Source organism: Podarcis gaigeae (assembly GCF_964106915.1).
Source record: "Podarcis gaigeae genome assembly, chromosome: 14".
Taxonomy (NCBI): domain Eukaryota; kingdom Metazoa; phylum Chordata; class Lepidosauria; order Squamata; family Lacertidae; genus Podarcis; species Podarcis gaigeae.
In genome coordinates, this window is record NC_139690.1 from 41,339,638 (window position 1) to 41,357,229 (window position 17,592).

Below are 17,592 nucleotides of genomic sequence, written 5' to 3' on the forward strand. Positions count from 1 at the left end.
ACTCCTTAGCATCCTTTTTTTTTTCAAGTTCAAAATCAAAACTTTTTAATATTGTGCAACAACCTAAAGCCCAGGATGCTGACGGGATCTGCCTGAAACCCCCGGTCTCGTCTTCTCCGGGAACAGCGGGGCTGCCCAGCCCAGTCCCTCAGGGCCCCCCTCGCCCCCCGCCAGGACCCGTGGCCGGGCTGCGCACGGAGAAGCCGCTGCCCAACTCCCGCGGCGCCCCCGGCCCCTCTCTCCCCACCCCGCCCGTACACGTGACGCCGCATCCCCACGTACCCTGCTTCTCCGGGGAGCGCCCCGCCATGGGCTGCCCTCCCCCCCCTCCTTAGCATCCTTTAGGCAGAGTATATACTATTCACTGTAAACTTGGCTAATATGCCCAGGCAGGGAGCACCCTCCAATTTTTATGGAATGCTCCTGGCATCTTTATTTAAGCCGCTCCTTTACAATTGTTTTGAATCTTGTTTTTGTTCTTTTCTTCTGTGTTTGTTTCTGTATGTAGCTTGTGAGGACTATGCCCTAAAAGGCAGCCCAAAATAGAAACAAAATAACTAAGAGCGAAAGGTGAGGCACAAAGGAGTTTATAAATTAAACCCAATTTAATTATTAAATGGCTATTGTGCCCTTTGAAAATATTTTTGCTAGTGGGGCTCAACAATAAATATTTACCCGCACACAATGATAGGGTGAGGTCTGCCTAGCCCCATTGTGGACATATCTTCAGGGCCATGCAAATACATCTCCCCTGCCCATGCCTTCTGATAGTGAATGTGGTATTTAGCTACCTCATCACTCATCCGTTGCTTCAGATAATATAGAAGTTAAATACAGCTTCTGAGTTACTTATTTCCATCAACAGTCTTCCCTCTTTTTAACCAGTTTCATATCCACAACAGGCCACATGCCCTTGCCTCATGAATGCTGTTTGCTCAGGAGCCTTTAGTGAAGGACTTTGCTGAACATTTTTTCAGACTGTACTCAAGTACTTACACACAGAGAGAGAAATGTATCCAACAAAAAACCTACCCCATCCTTGGACACTAAAAGAGAGCGTCTTGGATACACAGACTCAACACCCTAACACCGCATTGTCTTATCATAGAGGATAATGCACAATCATTAATCAATGCCTTGAATTGTTTAAAACTTATTTTGTACTTATATAATAGATGCCACCTTCTTTTCTCCACTATTTTTAGACTTTGGCTCCTAGTGTCTGGTTTGAAATCCAGCTGTGTCATTGACAAAGGCAGAAACTAATATATTTAACTGTATAATGTTAAGCCTCTTTTCTGTTTTGCCAGTCACTTGACTTATACACACACACACAAAAAAAATATATGGACACATGTGATGCATTTTATGATAAAGTATCAAAAAACCAAATGACATAGGTACATTAAACATGTCATCAAAACTGGGCACTGTAAGCTAACATGAGAGATTAGTTATTTGCAATGGGAGTTCAGTTACGTACAGCCCAACCAATAAAGAAAAAACAGTGGTTCATTTAATAAAGACACTTAGACATGGAACAAAAGAAAAATTGCAACAAACCAACTATAATGAATATCCAGAGAGAAATGCAAATAATTTAATTATTATCTATAATTCATTCATTCCTTACCAAACCCCATCTATAGTTAAGACTCCTCAAATAACACACTCATCACATAGTAACCCAAAACAGTATAATGATACATGCCCAGGATATTGGGTATTTACATTACCGGAAACGCGGTAACATAAATTTAAGTGAAAGCACATTGCACTTTCTTGCTCTTCCCATAATGTATGCATGTTGTCATGGCCAGACACATCCAGTCTTAATTCAAATGAAGACAGCCACTCCTCCTTGCAGTGATGAGTGTCTAGGTCGGGGTCTAAATGCTTCACACTTGAGAGGTCCAATAGCAATACTTTTTAAAAACTACTAAAGTAAAAAATAGATTTGAATTCTGCTGCTTGGTAAACCTTTAATTGTCTCCAGATCTTCATTCTGTGTCATAGAGATTTTGTGTCATACAGATCTTACAATATGCATGGTAGCTTGTATAATACACAGCTGAGTAACACATTGTAACATCATTCAGTGGTCTAAAGTTCACTGCAGAGATGTTAGATGTGGGATTTGCAACAATATGAAAAACAATGTAACTCTTATTCACACATTTGTCTTCTCAAGGTTTTTTCTGTTAAAAAAGTTAAAAATATTTTGCCTGTAAGAGTTTTTATTTATATCTGCATGAGTGTCAGTATGTGGCAGCTGAAACGTCTCCATTTATTGAAGTGTCAACATTGTATGGTACAAATGAGAAGTCACAGCCCACAAAGGCATTTATGATTCTGAGTATCTCCAGCCCGTTGATTCAATGTGCAGCAGCAACTGATCACAGTAGGCTGGAGAGCGATGTTTGCGCACAACTGCTTCAATTTCTTTTGCCAAGCTATCTGGATAGAGAACACCTCCTTCTTTCAAAATATCTGCAAAACACAAGTTTATATACAGTTACCAAAAACAGCTTGTCCTTCACTTCCTACTGTTTGCCAAAAACACAGGAGCCTTCTTAGCTTAGAAAGCATGCATTTTTTCCAGAAACAATATGAAGCTGATCATACCAAATATAAATACAAAACTTTTAAAAGCACATGAACGTTAAGTATTTTCATTGTTTCTCCCTGTGTTGCAAAAATAATTCAAAATCCTCCTGGAGTTTTTTCAGGAAAAAAATGACTCCTCTATGGATTCCTGTTTATTTTTATGCAGCCGACACAATTAAGAGCCCCATATACACACCAATGCAAATTTGAATATTTTGTGCAAAGGAGCTGCTCCCTCCACTGAAATGGAGGAAAGTCTTGCTTTGCATTGGCACACCTGCAAGTAGAGCTCAGTGCAATTTGAGCCTAAGGTTGCATGCTTCAGTCACAGACACAGTGCTTGGTAAAACCTATAGTCTAGTGTCAAGCAAGTTAAAATGACATTTTTCATAGGCCTTAATAAGATAAACCAATCATTTGGTGGGTAGATTATGAAAGACAAAGATTGCAAGCTTGGAAAAATTATTTTCTCAACAACAGTAATAAAACTTTCCACAACAATTGGTGAAGCTACTCCCAACACAGACAAGTCAAACAAATAAAAAGGGACATTAGAGAGTTTAGTCTAGATCTACAAGGAAAGTGTAAACTCTTATTTTACAGAGTTCTTCTCACCTACCTCATTAGCCAAACTAAGGCATCCATGTGTACATTTATTCAGAAATTACTTCTCATGCGATTTAGTATAAGCAGGATTCGTATATCTGTGCCTTTGGAAAGACAACCTCCTTCATCCCTTCCTCTCCAGTTCTTTCCAAGTCCCTTCCTTTGATACTTGCTGCCCTAGCAAGCACCTTACCTTCTCAAAGCTGACTACCCTTCACACAGAACATGATTTCCCACAAGTACTTAAGATACTTCACATTGCCAGAGCACTCTCCTCCACCCAGAAAGATCAAGCAACTCTCTCTTTTTTCTGACCCTCATTTGGTATCACAGGTACTACTGCCCCAGAAAATAGGTGCTTAATCCAACTTCTTAAAAAACATCAAAGCGACAACTCATTCAAGGCTTACCTAAGACAGCAGACTGGATATTCTGGTCAGGGTCATCCAGGTGAACCAACAGTTCTTGATACAGGAACTCAATGTTGGTTTTCAATAGGGCTTTCTTTTCATCATTGTTTATACATTTGAACCAGCTGAGCAAGGCACTGGCAGCTGCTAGTCGAACCTCATGCGATGAATCATCCAAACGCTTTAGGAGTTCTGAAAAATGATACAACAGCACCAAAAGTTTACTATATGGACACTATCCCATATTCAGTAACAAATGGAAATTATGTTGCAAAGAGATGGGGGACTTATTTTGTTCCTAAAATTTACACTCGGCTGACTAGGATCTAGTAGTGTCTCTCTCTCACACACACACCAATTAAAAACATTCCATACAATAAAATTAACACAATAAAGCAACGGGAAAATGTCTTTATTTTCTTCAATTGACTTCCTGAATAAAAACGAAAAGGTAAGGAGATTCTGTGCCAGGTATGGGAACCTGTTGTGCACCTCCAGATTCTGTTAGACTCGCATCCTCAACTGCTGGCCATGCTGCCTGTGGCTGATGAGAAAGGGAGCTTAACAATATTTGAGGGGGTACAGGTTTCCCAATTGCTCTTCTTCATACTGATCTGTCCTTCCCAGCAAAACCACGATTGTTGCCTGTGGTTAGCAGATTACCTTGCCCCCCCCTTTTCTTGGCTCAGTTATGTTCAAAAATATAGTCCAACAGAGTCATTGCTTTAAAAGGGCGCCTTCACATGTGTGAACCACTTGTTTCTGTTCTCCATACAAGTTTGCACAGAGATCACGTTTTACACCATTTCAATCTGCAGGGGTCAGCAGCTGCTTTTGCAGATGCAGCAGTACTTGCTCCGACTCTCATCAAACTGCAACTGGCTCAGGGCATAGCAAAAACCTTGCTGGAGCTAATCAGCCCAGGCCTGGTCAGTGCCTATGGGAGAAACTATACAGGAACCCCACCTGTGCTACTCTCAGCTTCCCCAAAAAATGAGCTGTAAGAAATCAGCGTTCTTGTGTCAGCTGTCATTATGTAAATTTGAAATTAGTTTTAACACTGTGGGTATTTACTTCATTTAAAAGAAACACACCATGTTAACTAAATGGGCAAACTGTGACATGTGTGGCACAAGTAGCAGAGGCTAAGAGGGCCTCTTCACACCTGTACATGCCTATGGGTCTGGTTATGGTAACCAGTCAGGTCCACTCTCCACTCAGACTGTCTTGCACTCTCCTGCTCCACAGTTTAGCAGGCTAGAAGTTAAAACATAAGAAGGTGCAGGAGGATGCACCTGTACCTGTGAACTTGAGGGGCACATTCTCAAACAAGAGAAGTCAGAAAGATTGGCCACCACTACCAATGGCTATCATACCTGGATAAATTTTGCTGAGTTCAAATTGTTTTATGCAGCCATCTAGAAAAATGCTGATTATTCGACAAGACATTAAGCGTGTCATTTTGGAATCTTCTTCCAGTGTGGCAACTATTTTGGGCATCAGCACATCTTCAGCTTTCAGCATCTGAAACCAAGGAAAGGAACCGCCAGCTTAAGAAAAGGGGACTGCAGTTACAACCAGTTCAATTTCTGTTATTGTCTGCTATTATATTCACTGACGTCTGCAGGACACAGGCAAATGCCAAGGACAGGGAAAGATGCTAATAAAGTACGGTAAATCTCTTAAGAGAAGCATTGTCTTCTTGGCTCATTCACTGAGCAGATTTTTCCTTTAACTACAGTGCACAGCTCGATGTCTGGGGATTTGCTCCTGAAAGAAAACACGAATTCACATAGTTCTTGATCTCTTTACCCTTTTGGCTTGTTCAATTAAATTAATGGCAGATATAATAAAAATGGCCAGGTGAAAATATGAACTCCCTGGCCCTAAGAGGGGGTTATGATGAGTTTGGGTTTCCTATACAGAAACACACAGAGAACTCAAACTATGATGTGGCAAACTGCTTTTGAAACTATCAAAAGCAGTTTGTTATATGGCATTGGCATTAGAGGAAGGTAGTGGGGGAAATCCCCCTGGGCACATGCACGCCTGTTTGCTGTGCCTAACCCTCTGGATCCCTGCCATGTCCTCATGACCTTTTCATTTTCTGTGTATCTGCCGTTTCAGCTCCGTGGGGTACAGTAGAGTTCTCTAAAACCACAATGCAAATATTTCAGGGGATTAGGCACATGTTTTGAAGGCTAGGGAAGCAATTCCAATGAACATATGATATGGCTGCCACCACCAGCACACTTTGGAGTGAGAGATGAATGATTTAAAGTTAGCATTTCTTTAGTATTCCAGAAGATGGTGCTCATGTTCAAATTTAAGCTCTTAAACCAAGAGTCTTCAACCCAAGACGCACCTTAGCCCCATCTTGCAACCAATATACCCTCTACCCTTAAGCTTTTCAATTTATACGCAGTGATCCTATCTTTCTCAAGAGTAGGCCTTAGGAGGGCACTGAAAATTTTTGATGCTTACTGCAAATCAAATTTTCTTACAATTAATCATGCCAAGTCCAAAGTTCTAATTTTCACCAAGAGTCGAAAAACCTATAATTGGAGAATAGACGGAAAAGCCATTGACCAAGTCTTTAAATTTCAATACTTGGGAGTCCTTCTCCAACACAACATGGGCTGGAAGGTCCATCTGGCATATGTATTAAATAGAGCTAAAGCCCTTTCCTTTGCGCTACTGCGTTTTTTCTTTTCAGATGGGGCTTTCCATATTCCATCAGTGTTAAAAGTTTTCAAGGCAAAGGTGATTGCAACAATAGCATATGCAATTCCAATATGGGGGTCCTTTGTTAATCTAACCCAATTGGAGGTAATCCAAAACCAGCTGCTAAGAAGGTTGCTAAAATTACCCAGGTGTGTAGGCAATACTGCTATACGTCTCGAACTAAATGTTACATCTCTAGAAACCACATTATGGAAATGAATCCTCTGTTACTGGTTGGCATTATGGCATAAACTTCCAAATCTCCACTTGATACAGTGTCTCTGGAGAGACGACTTCCCTAGCCCTTGGGCAAAAATAATACATGGGAAACTTGTGTCCTTAGGACTATCTCCATCTGAACTACTAAAATTGGATTTAATTTCTGCCAAGAGAATTATAACTCACAAATTAGAGGAGATGGATTTACAATTTAATATTGCGACAGGTGGTGGCACCTGTTCACCGATAAACCTTGGCTTAACACCACCAACGAAGCTTCCATCTTATTTAACTACCTTATCTGTGGTGATGCACAGGTACGCCTTTATAAAGGATAGATTCAATGTTTTCCCATCAAATGTGTTGGGTAACAGACTCTCCAATGGACAGATCTCACTCCTCTGTGACTGTAAAAGTGGATCTACAGAATCGTTATATCATATAATCTTCTGTTGTCCTATACATTCGGCTTCATGGTCCAAGTTTCTGGCCCCATATTTATCGAGAATAGCTGACAGACCTCAGGAAGCCCAAATAATATACTTATTAAACGACGAAGACTCAAGTAGATCCCTTGCAGTCGCTAGATACCTGATAAATGTCTTATTTCATAAGAGGAGAAATGGATCACTGTATGACTCTGACAGCTTAGCCAAACTTAAGAACCATCAATAAGTGCCAGAACTAAGACGCATACCCCCCAAAATTTGAGGGATTTGAATTGCGGTTGACATAGAGGGAGCTTATTGTGTATAGTTTACTAAATTGAAGTAAAATTGGTTTTATAGGGGTGTTTTAACTTGGAACTGTTTAAATTATATTGTTTATGGATAAATTTTGATGTATTGTTTTTAGATATGGGCCAATGGCCGTAATAAACCAATCAATCAATTTTCAATTTATAAAAAATCTTAAGGCAAAAGCAGAAAGAGGACCATGGCTATAGTACTGGTGTGACACATATTCTTCTAGGGTGCAAACCATGCTCTACGTTACACAGCCTGCTTTGGGGTAAAGTATGCAGAAGAACATTTGCATTCTAATAAATGCAAGCAGAAGAACATTTGCATTCTAATAAATGCAAGGATGTGCATGTCTTGCATTCACCCTAGAGGGATCTTCTGAGCTATCTTCCAAACTGTTTAGTCTCTCAGTCAAGTGAGTTTTATTGTCTTGGCCATAAGCAGCCACAATATCCAAATATAGACAAACAGTAAAAGTCAAACTACATTTGTAACAGACCACCCAAATCTCAAAAGAAAGAAAAATATGGATTGTTAGGGTTTGTGCACAAACTCTACATCAGAGATAGGGGCAGAGAATACTTAGTGTTACTCCTTTCCCAAGTTGTAGGAAACCTTTGAACAGCCATTGCCTACTATTTCATCTGCCTCCTTTTTTGTTGCGTAGCAGCTTCTCATTCTCCAGATCTTCCACACAAACCTCTGTTACCATGTGTGGTTCCCAATTAATAACTCTGTTTGCACTTTGTTCAGTTCAGGGGTCTCCTCCATACCCTTTTGTCCTCCTATATCATGTTTCAAATTTTATTCTGCTGCAGGGCAGTTAAGATATGTACCAGCTTGCAGAAACCATTTAGGACAAGGATCAAGTCAGTGCCAGATCACGCAAATGGCAAAAGAATATAAGGAAAGCTGATAAAAATTCTCTATCTAGTCTAACACACTGCTTTCTTGGGTGGTCAAGCAGAAGTCTCCTGGGAGCCCACAAGAAGGGCCATAAGGCAACATACTTCTGATGTTGTCTAACAGCAACTGATATTCAGCAGCATAGCTTCTCAAGTAGTTTTATTGAGCTATTTGGGCAATAGCTGCTGAATTTACCCCTTGAATTTGTCTAATCCTCTTTAAAAGCCCACTTTAAAAGAAACTGATCCAAGCATTGGGCATTTGTTTCCCTTTAAAAACTATGGGCTGGATCCAGACTATGTTAGTGGCACCAAGTTCCCATTAAAATCAGTGTCATTTGTTAATTATTATTCACTTTTCACATTCATTTCAATGGGACCTAGGGGTGACTAACTTATTCCAGCTCCAACCCTTTATTTCTATGATTTAGATAGCGTTGCTTAATATACAAATGCAAAGCTCAATATTATAAAACCTAAGGCCACCTTTTAAAATTATTTCATCAATACTATTTGTGAAGCAGACAGACCTGTGAGGGTGGGAGAGGGGAAAGGAAAGACCCTGGAGGAGGACTTTGGAAGTCAGTGGGACACAGCAAGGATCTAAATACAGGTAGCAATGCATTTAAAGTCACTCGCTAAAGGATTTGAATAAAATTAAATATAAGGGCCAATCACTTGCCACTTAGCCCCATGCCTTTGCTCTCTCATTTGACAGGATGCTGGAAGGTGCAAGCAGATTTACTTCTTACTGAGCAATTGGACAGAATATTGCCTGCATGTGACTTCCAGGCATATGGAAAGAGGCTAGAAATTTACATATTTTAAAATGAAGCCTTCAACATTCAAAGAAGGCGTCAGCTCTCTAATAATACTTCCCCACCCCTGCAAATAGCCGCTGCCCTGTTTGCAAGTGAAGAGTTTCAGAATTCTGCCTTTTTTATTGCAGATCCCTCCCCCGCCATCAAAAATATGTATGTTAGGAGTGACCCAATGAGAAAATGCTTGCTACCCAAGTATCACTTTTCAGGCTAAACCCAGATTCTAAACTTGTCTTCCTAGCCTGTATTTTGGCAAGAGCTTTGATTTATAGAAATACAGAGATGATTTGCATTTCTGGATGACAATATTCAGCATGGCTGTCAGGGGAGGAGGGGGACGTTTACCTCTTCTGGTGAAAGCAGTTCACTGTAAATAAGAGCCCAGAGGCATGATACAGCAGTCGTGCGGATGGCAGCTGCTGTTCTTCCAGCTTGCCACTGCAGATTAGGAGCCAGGATGTCTTTTATCAGGATCTCAAGGTAGTTACAAAACTGCCTGAAGCCAAGAACAAAGAGCAGCAAAATAAGAAGCTTTGTGTGAACGTGATGGAATGACTGGGAGGGTGAAAAAGCACATTTTCAGTCTTCAAAACAAGATAGCCAGAACAGGAAGAACGAAGCATGAAAAAGAAAAAGAATGAATCTAATATGATGACAGTGTATGTTAACAATACTTCATTACTCAGATTTCTTTTGAGGGAAAGTAAGTGGACTTTGTATAAACATTTCAGGAGGAGGAGAGGCAGAAATCTTTCTCAACTTCAGGCTCTGCAAGGTATGTTCCTTGTCATCCCAACAGGCCCCTTACTCTAGTGTCTCAGAAACAAACCACTCCAAGTTGACTTGAAGAGGCTTTTAATGTTTCTCTATATAATAAAAATGTAAGAATGTTGTTGTGTAGCCCACGTTGGAGGATTTCCAGTGCTGCATCACAATCCTGGATTTCCATGAAGTCAGGGCAGTGAAAGGGAGCAAAAGTGAAGATCGCTTGCACTACTGCAGTGGCTATGGCTTGGGAGTGGCAATGAGAGGGGAAAGTAGTTTTTTTTTACAAAAATGACAGAGGTTTAAGGAAAGCAAGGATGGAGGCACTCTGAGAGGCAATGGCAGGGGGGTTGGCGAGTGCAGCAAGCAAGACCACAGCCCTAGTATACAAGAAGTTACCATTGTTACAAACTCATCTTGTTGATCTCAAACAATGAACTAACCATGGAGCATTTACTTGTCTCAGAACTTAATCTCAAGCATCAACCTTCCTCTGTGATACAGGCCAGAATGAGAACTAACTTTTCAGATATTCAGATGTGTTTCTATGGCAGCAGAATTAGGACCTGCCATGTTTCTATGGCAGCAGATACTGGTCAATACCTTTGGTGTAGCACTTGGGGAACTTTGAAAGTATAAAAACGGCAAAAGCTTTTAATATTAAATGCTCATTTATGCAACCATACGCCTACGTGTTGACTTCTTGCCTCTGACTCAGTGGTCATGCTCAAGTGATGCCCTATGCATGATCAAATGTTGCATGTTCCTTGGCAAATAATGGAAAAGCATTTTTGCAGTGATGTGTAAAATGACTGCTTATGCACATGGTACCAGCTGCATTACCCAAGGGTTGGGAGCCTGCATGTGTAGCATTTTCAAGCAGCTACTGGCTACCAACAGTTATTAGTTGGCCCTCGCAAGACAGATTTCCCAATCTTGTGTATTGTTTTTCCTCCAGCAGGTGGCATTTAAGAATTAGTAGTGAAGACAGCAAACAGCTCTAAGCTCAGATAAAAACCAACAGCTCAACATGCTTTCATCCCATTCTAACATTAGCTCTTTTTAAATGGCATTTAGATGTGCCTAGTTGAGCCAGAATGAGGATTCACATTCAAATGTGCATGCTACTGAAAACAATGCAATGCAGATGAATTGCAATTGACGTGGATACACAATCTAACACATACTGGATTTCCACCAGCAAATGATATCTGCACAGGTCTCCCAAGCAGTATCGGGGCATTTACATCTTCAAATCAAAATCAACTCAAGGTCCAAATGGGTGTGCAGAAATTGCTTGAAGTTAATGTGCACATCAGCTGCCTGGAGGGAAATGGCCAAATGTGTGCCTCATGGCAATATTCAGGATTGTTTTTTGCATGTTACCAAGAGTCCACAATGCATTAATTGTATTGTGTTAGTTGTATTTTATTTTTAGGTACAATGGCCCTGTGACTGTTGTGACAAAGGGCCACATAAACCATAATTATATTTTTCTATGGGCCACATAAAAAAAAAAAAAAACATACACATGACACAGCTGTGTAACATCCAGCCAGCTTGTCATTGGCACAGAGCCACGATGCCCTACAATTTCTATAAACTCCAACAAACATGGTGGTCGTGTGACCATGCCTGAATGCACCTCTATTTTTTAAAAATGTATTACTGATTGTATTATATTGTATTATTAAAAGCTATATAGTCGTTTCCTCCATCAAGTCATTTCAAACCAGTGTTTGGCTCCGAGGTGGTCTATGCTAAATGACCCCTGAGAACCTTCACGTTTTTGGTAATGGCTTCTTTTAATCCCTTAAATAAAATGTGTCAAAAACACAAAAGATGGGTTTTAGCAGAGCCACTTACTCACTGGCAAAGGAATGCTCTCTGCGAAGACGAATGCATTTAGAAATGTGTTATATTTAATATCTTTGAGGCAAAAGAGGAATAGCACTGCCAAATTGTTCGGAAAAATGAGATATCTGCTCAAGAGCTTTAACAAGGTACATTGCAACCTGTCAATTTGAACCATTCACACACACAGTTGCCAGAAAATAAAGTCTATTGCATGGTTAAAAGAAAGTGCACACTTGCTTATAAAGATGTGGTAGCTGTTCCAATATGGGAATGTGTCTGGCTTTTGCTCAAAATGAGACTTAAATTGCACCCTTCTCTTCCTATTGGGGACCTGAATTGCTCTCAATATTAGTAATTATCAATAAAACACCATTACTGTGATTGTAACATTGAAAACATGAAGAAATCATGTCCCTTCCCCCGAGAATGGCTTACCCATAATGCAAAAACACATGATTTCAATTTGTCATTCTTAATGGATGAAGAGAATCCCCAGAAGAGCAAAGGGGAAGACAGGCCTAAAGATAGTGCTTGAAAACAGCAAATCTTGGGGGATTTAAGCAATATACTAGAATAAGAGACATGAAGCCTCTTTAACTCCACCCCCACCCCTGAGAAAGAAGTTGAGATGCAGCCTTCAAATAATACTTCATTTTTAAATTAAGCCCTCCTAAAATCGATAGATTGGCTCCTATAGCTATTCCCTTCATGCAGATCCTCTGAATGACTTTAAGAAAATGTTTCATGAACACAAGGTTGCAAATATAGCTTTTTTGCATAGAGGCACTGCAGTTACAATAACGTCAACATGGAAAATCAACAGGTGCAGCTTTTTCCAGTACGGAGATAGTAGTGAGTGTAGCTATGCCTATTTATTTTTGCCTGTCCCACAGCTGTTGAAAGGACAGAACCATTGTCAATCCTACATAAAAATGCTGCTATATTTGGCTTATAGGATCTTCTTAAAGTAAGCAGTTTTGTTTTTGTTTCTAAATGTTCCCAAAGTACAGGTTCTACTTCAGAGAGGGGTAGGGAGACCATGACCATTTGTAATCCAGTTAATACAGCTTCTGTTTAAGATTTCCTAGCCTCCACTTTACCAGATTAACAACAGCCCTAGGGATTTTTCTCTGTGTGCCTGAAGAAGTCCAATTTAAACTATTTTTGTCTTTGGGCCAGCTTGGTTACTAAGATTGATGTACAATCGCTGACATCATTTTATTCTGGAGTGTCTCAGAATTCATCCTTCCCTTCTCCCGCCCACCCCCCAAAAAAACTCCACCTGAGGCTGCAGAATGTCAAGGGTTACAATGCAAAAAATGGCTGCTTGCCAGGAGATTAGGCAGGTGTTGGGACTTGCAGGCTGGCTCCAGTCCAAGCACTTGAAGATTCAGAGGATGTCCAATGTATGGCATAAGGTTGGGAGTAGCAGAAGCAGCTTCTGAAAATGCCTCCTGCCTTTTCCCCAAAACCAACCCCACCCCTTTAATCCTTATCTACCTCAGGGGTTCCCCCTCATTTCCCCATCATACATTCAGCACATGTCTACATTTGCTGCCAGAAATAAATCAAATCTCACTATGCAATAATATTTCAACATGTTATTGCCATACATTGTGGCAATTCATAGATCAGGGGAAGGACAGCATTCTTCAGTCAAATCCACTCTACAGTACATATGCTTTCTACGATTTAAGCAAGTGTCTAGATACACAAGGAAGGTCTCTTACTGGAAAATTCCCATCCAAGGACCTGTAAACTTAGGAAGTCCCTTTTCTACACAACAAGCTTCTAGGTATGCATGATCATGAGTACAGTTCTAAAATCATAATGAAAGCTGGAGTTACTATGGGCATAACTGAAGATGTGTTTACAGTGAGCTTTGAATTGTGTCTCTGGGTTTTTCCATTTCTGGACTTGGCCTATTGGTACATCTTATATTGCTTTTATACAATTTGTGCCAGTGCGCTATAACAACTTCCTTTGACTGGGACTATATATGAGACAGATTGAGAATAGAAACATCTGAGAACAGGTGTTATTGTGAAGGAACCAAAGAATTGCAGAGTTGGAAGAGACTCTAAGAATCATCTAGTCAAGCCCCTTGCAATGCAGGAACGTGCAGCTGTCCCATATGGGGATCGAACCTGCAACTCTGGCATTATCAGCATCATGCACTAACCACATCAAACAGAGCACCAAACCACAGCTTCTCTTTAAACAGCAACTGGAAATCACAACAGGCAATGCTAGAGTTCTCATGTCATGGTCAACCACAGTTAAAAGTTTGTTGTGAATGCACAAATGGCACCCATTTCACTCTGAAGGAATTTGCACCCAATGCAAACCAGAGCAACAAACTTTGGACTTTTGGTTTGTCTCTCTCCGAACAAATCATGAATTGAAGCTAACTTTGTTTTTGGCCTACCAATCGTGGTTTAAGTTAAGCAAGCCACAATCCCGTTTTGGACATAACGCTAAGCCAAGGTTCATGGTTTGTTGCCCATGCTAGGAGATTAAACAAAGTGAGTGAAATCAGCTAATAGCTTATTGTGAACATAATGCTTTACGCGATTATGTGCCACTGAATGGTGCTTACCCTTGAGAATTGACGGTCTCATTTGGTTTCTGAAGCAACTGAGATAAAGTACTGAATAGTTTCAGACGCATCCTGGGATCTCTAGATGTCTGAAGACATGTTTTAAGAATGAGAATAAAATCCTGAAGAGCTTTGCCAATCATAGGGCCTAAAAAATAAAAATGGAAACACTGAGTTTTGTACTAACAGGAATTAGTAGTATAGTATAAAGTAAAGGGTAAAGGGGCCCCTGACCATTAGGTCCAGTCGTGGCCGACTCTGGGGTTGCGGCGCTCATCTCGCTTTATTGGCCTAGGGAGCTGGCGTACAGCTTCCGGGTCATGTGGCCAGCATGACTAAGCCGCTTCTGGCAAACCAGAGCAGCACACGGAAACGCCATTTACCTTCCCGCCAGAGCGGTACCTATTTATCTACTTGCACTTGATGTGCTTTCAAACTGCTAGGTTGGCAGGAGCAGGGACCGAGGAATGGGAGCTCACCCCGTCACGGGGATCCTTGCATCAAAAGGCTTAGCGCTGAAGACAAACAAAAGCTGTAAAATAAATTAAACTCTTCCCTCTTGAAATGGAAGAAAGCCAAAAAGAGCAAAACACATTTTCTTTGGGATTTTGGAAAGACAAGGCCTGGGAAACATACATAAACTCCAATGTGCCAGAATATTTGAACCCACTTCAAGCTGAGGTTGCAAACACCAGTTTGAAGCAAACCAAGGTTAGCATGAACATTGGTCCTGATGCAATACTGCCCCATGGAAAAATTTCAAAAGAAAAGATAGAGGGAAATATGCACAATCGAAGGGAGAAGGAAGCTCACAGCTGCTAGTGATCGCTTAATCATGATTAAAAGGTGGGGGAATCTGTATTTGCATTAAGCCTATGTTATCCCTATCACTTTAGAGGATTCATTCCTTTGGGAATTATTGTGTTCTCCCATGATCGTTCACATTCATACCAACGCTGCTAAGTCCACATTACCTGAATGAGTGGCAATCACATCAAACTGTAGTAATTCTGGAGAGAAGCAGGTCCAACGATCGTGAGTTGAGGATACCCATTCCATAAGCTCAGATATATGTTGTTGATAAAGGCCAACAGCACCCTCCAAGTGCTGCACCTGAGCCAATGCATCCAATGCCTCTTCTAACTGGGGGGGGGGGGAGAGACAAAAAAAGTTTAGAAAGTGTTGGTTTTAACACAATGGGCTGTTAAAAACAATGAAGCCTTGAAAACATGATTTATTTATTTTTAACCAGCTGACTAAGAAGAGCGTTTAGCTATGATTTTCAGATCACGCCACACATGAAATGGTCCTTTAAACAGCCACCTTTTCTAGTGATCAGTTTGTCTGCCTTCAAGACACAACTGTTTTATTTTTTTTATCTAACCTGCAGCCCATTTATATGCTCTGATATCTCATCTCGACTCTGGTGTGCCTAAATTGCTGTAACCTGCCTTGGGACCTGCTGACGAAGGGCAGGTAAGAAATATAATAGTAACAACAAAAGTAAATCCCAAATACAATTGCCTGCTTAATCACTCTGTCAATTCTTCTTAGATTGCTGCTCCAGCTTTGATCACTTCTTAAGATTCCTGTCCTCCTCCATTCGACTGCCACTTTGACTTCTTTCTTCCTTCTTTAGATAGTCAGTTCCCCTGCAACAATCAGGACATCTCTTCCCTGCACTAGTCTTGCACTGGGAACATTAAGCAAACGGAGCACATCTGCCTGTCTCTGGGAGCCTTGGCTTCAGGCTGCAAAAGCAACTATACCTGGGGAGCACTGCTTGGATAATAAAGTATGCATCATCCATTTTCAGGATTTTCTCAAAAAAAAAAAAAAGATGTTAAGCAGAAAGGTGAGGTTTTTAAGGTTCAATGAATGTACTGTTCACCAGGAAAAGGCTCAATTTTCTCAAAGGACATCTATTTGGATGCTATCAGCACTGAACATTTTCTTCCAACTTGTCTAGACAACCCATTTTTCTTCAAAATCATGTTGTTCAGGAATTTATTCTTTTAAAATACACCAAACAGGCCCCCCACACTGAAAAATGAGATTCCTGTGACTTTGTACAAGCGTCGTGACTTCATACCTCTAAGTATTCTTTCTAGCTTTTGTGTATAAATTAATGCAGAATTAAGGTGTATTACATTTACAGTTTTGAAACCAACTTTCAAAATTATGACTTTTTTGGAAGCTGCTTGTCAGTGACAAGGGCCATAAATACCAGCTGAGATTATCATGCCTAGAGCAACAGTACAGGAAGTAAAACAGTCATTATGAAGAAGTAAGTGAAGAAGTAAATGAAGAGGCAAGTCTGGCAACAAAGCTTGCTTGGGCCACCAAAGAGCTACTATGAAAAAATGGCCGCCTGATTTATTTGGCATCCGACTTGGGAAGAAAGTGATTTATGGTTCGGAGATAGCCATCAGGAGGAAAAAAGGCCAGCCTTTATCAAAGGCATCTTTGGCTGTTGCCTCCGATTTTAAATAATGACTGAAACATTTTTAAACTTAGGATGGGTGTGGAGGTGAAAAGGGCAGCTACTGAAAAGACATTGCTGTATCCTTTGACTAAGTACAGAAAGAAAACTTTAAAAGAAAAACATATTCTGAGTTATCGCAATTGGCACAAAAAAGACTAGTATCATTAGCAGCTGATTTCTTTACGGTTTTGAGAGAATGCATAACCTTAGGCTGAAGAATACCCAATGTATTGCCTGTACAAAGTATATTTTGGGTTTGCTCTGACTTGCAGGTTTGTGGTTGCTCCCCCCTTCTTATTTTTTAGCTAAGATCACCCCTTCTGCAGCATTTGCAAAAAAACCACACGCTTGGGTCCTTTTTCCACAAAGCTAGCTCCAAGAGATTAAAACAAATCCACCCTTTGAGACCACTTCTTTATGGATAATCTTTTCCCTTCGGGGAAGTTCCAAATAAAGGTTTTATAATGAAGCTCAGATAGTACTCTGAAATCCTGCCGTGAAACATGGTACACTGCGTAATTAGTGAGGGTAATTAAAAAGGTCTTGGTTTTCAGCTTTTTGTCTGGCGGCTTATATGAACGGACCCAGCTTGGTGATAGAGCACACGATTCGCATGCAGAACGTTCCCCAATTCAATCCCTGAAACCTCCACTACAAGGATTTTAGGTAGCCAGTTTGGGAAAGGCCCTGCTGAGGATCTTGGAGAGCTGCCATTAGTTAGACAAAACCAAATTGTACCACCGATAGAATGTGGTGTAAGGCAGCTTTGCTTTTTCTGTTGTATCATCACTTGGGGACACTACAAAGCTTTGTGGGCTAAAGCAGGGAAGCCTGTAGACCCTTCCAAATGG

At 40.7% G+C, this 17,592-nt stretch overlaps 2 protein-coding genes across 2 annotated transcripts in view; both read right to left on the bottom strand.

Moving 5' to 3' along the window:
* SUN1 (Sad1 and UNC84 domain containing 1) overlaps positions 1–17,592 on the bottom strand; it is a 194,904-nt gene that overhangs the window by 52,949 nt on the left and 124,363 nt on the right. The gene's annotated exons all lie outside the window — the stretch shown is intronic.
* The window catches only part of DNAAF5 (dynein axonemal assembly factor 5), a 29,519-nt gene continuing 13,272 nt past the window's right edge, over positions 1,346–17,592 (bottom strand). Inside the window, exons 8-13 of the mRNA XM_083711478.1 lie at positions 15,231–15,399; positions 14,257–14,404; positions 9,381–9,531; positions 5,000–5,147; positions 3,624–3,815; positions 1,346–2,490 (exon numbers count right to left, since the gene is read on the bottom strand). Coding sequence (XP_083567604.1) covers positions 2,345–2,490; positions 3,624–3,815; positions 5,000–5,147; positions 9,381–9,531; positions 14,257–14,404; positions 15,231–15,399 — 954 coding nt within the window. The 3' untranslated portion in view covers positions 1,346–2,344. The remainder of the gene's footprint in view (positions 2,491–3,623; positions 3,816–4,999; positions 5,148–9,380; positions 9,532–14,256; positions 14,405–15,230; positions 15,400–17,592) is intronic.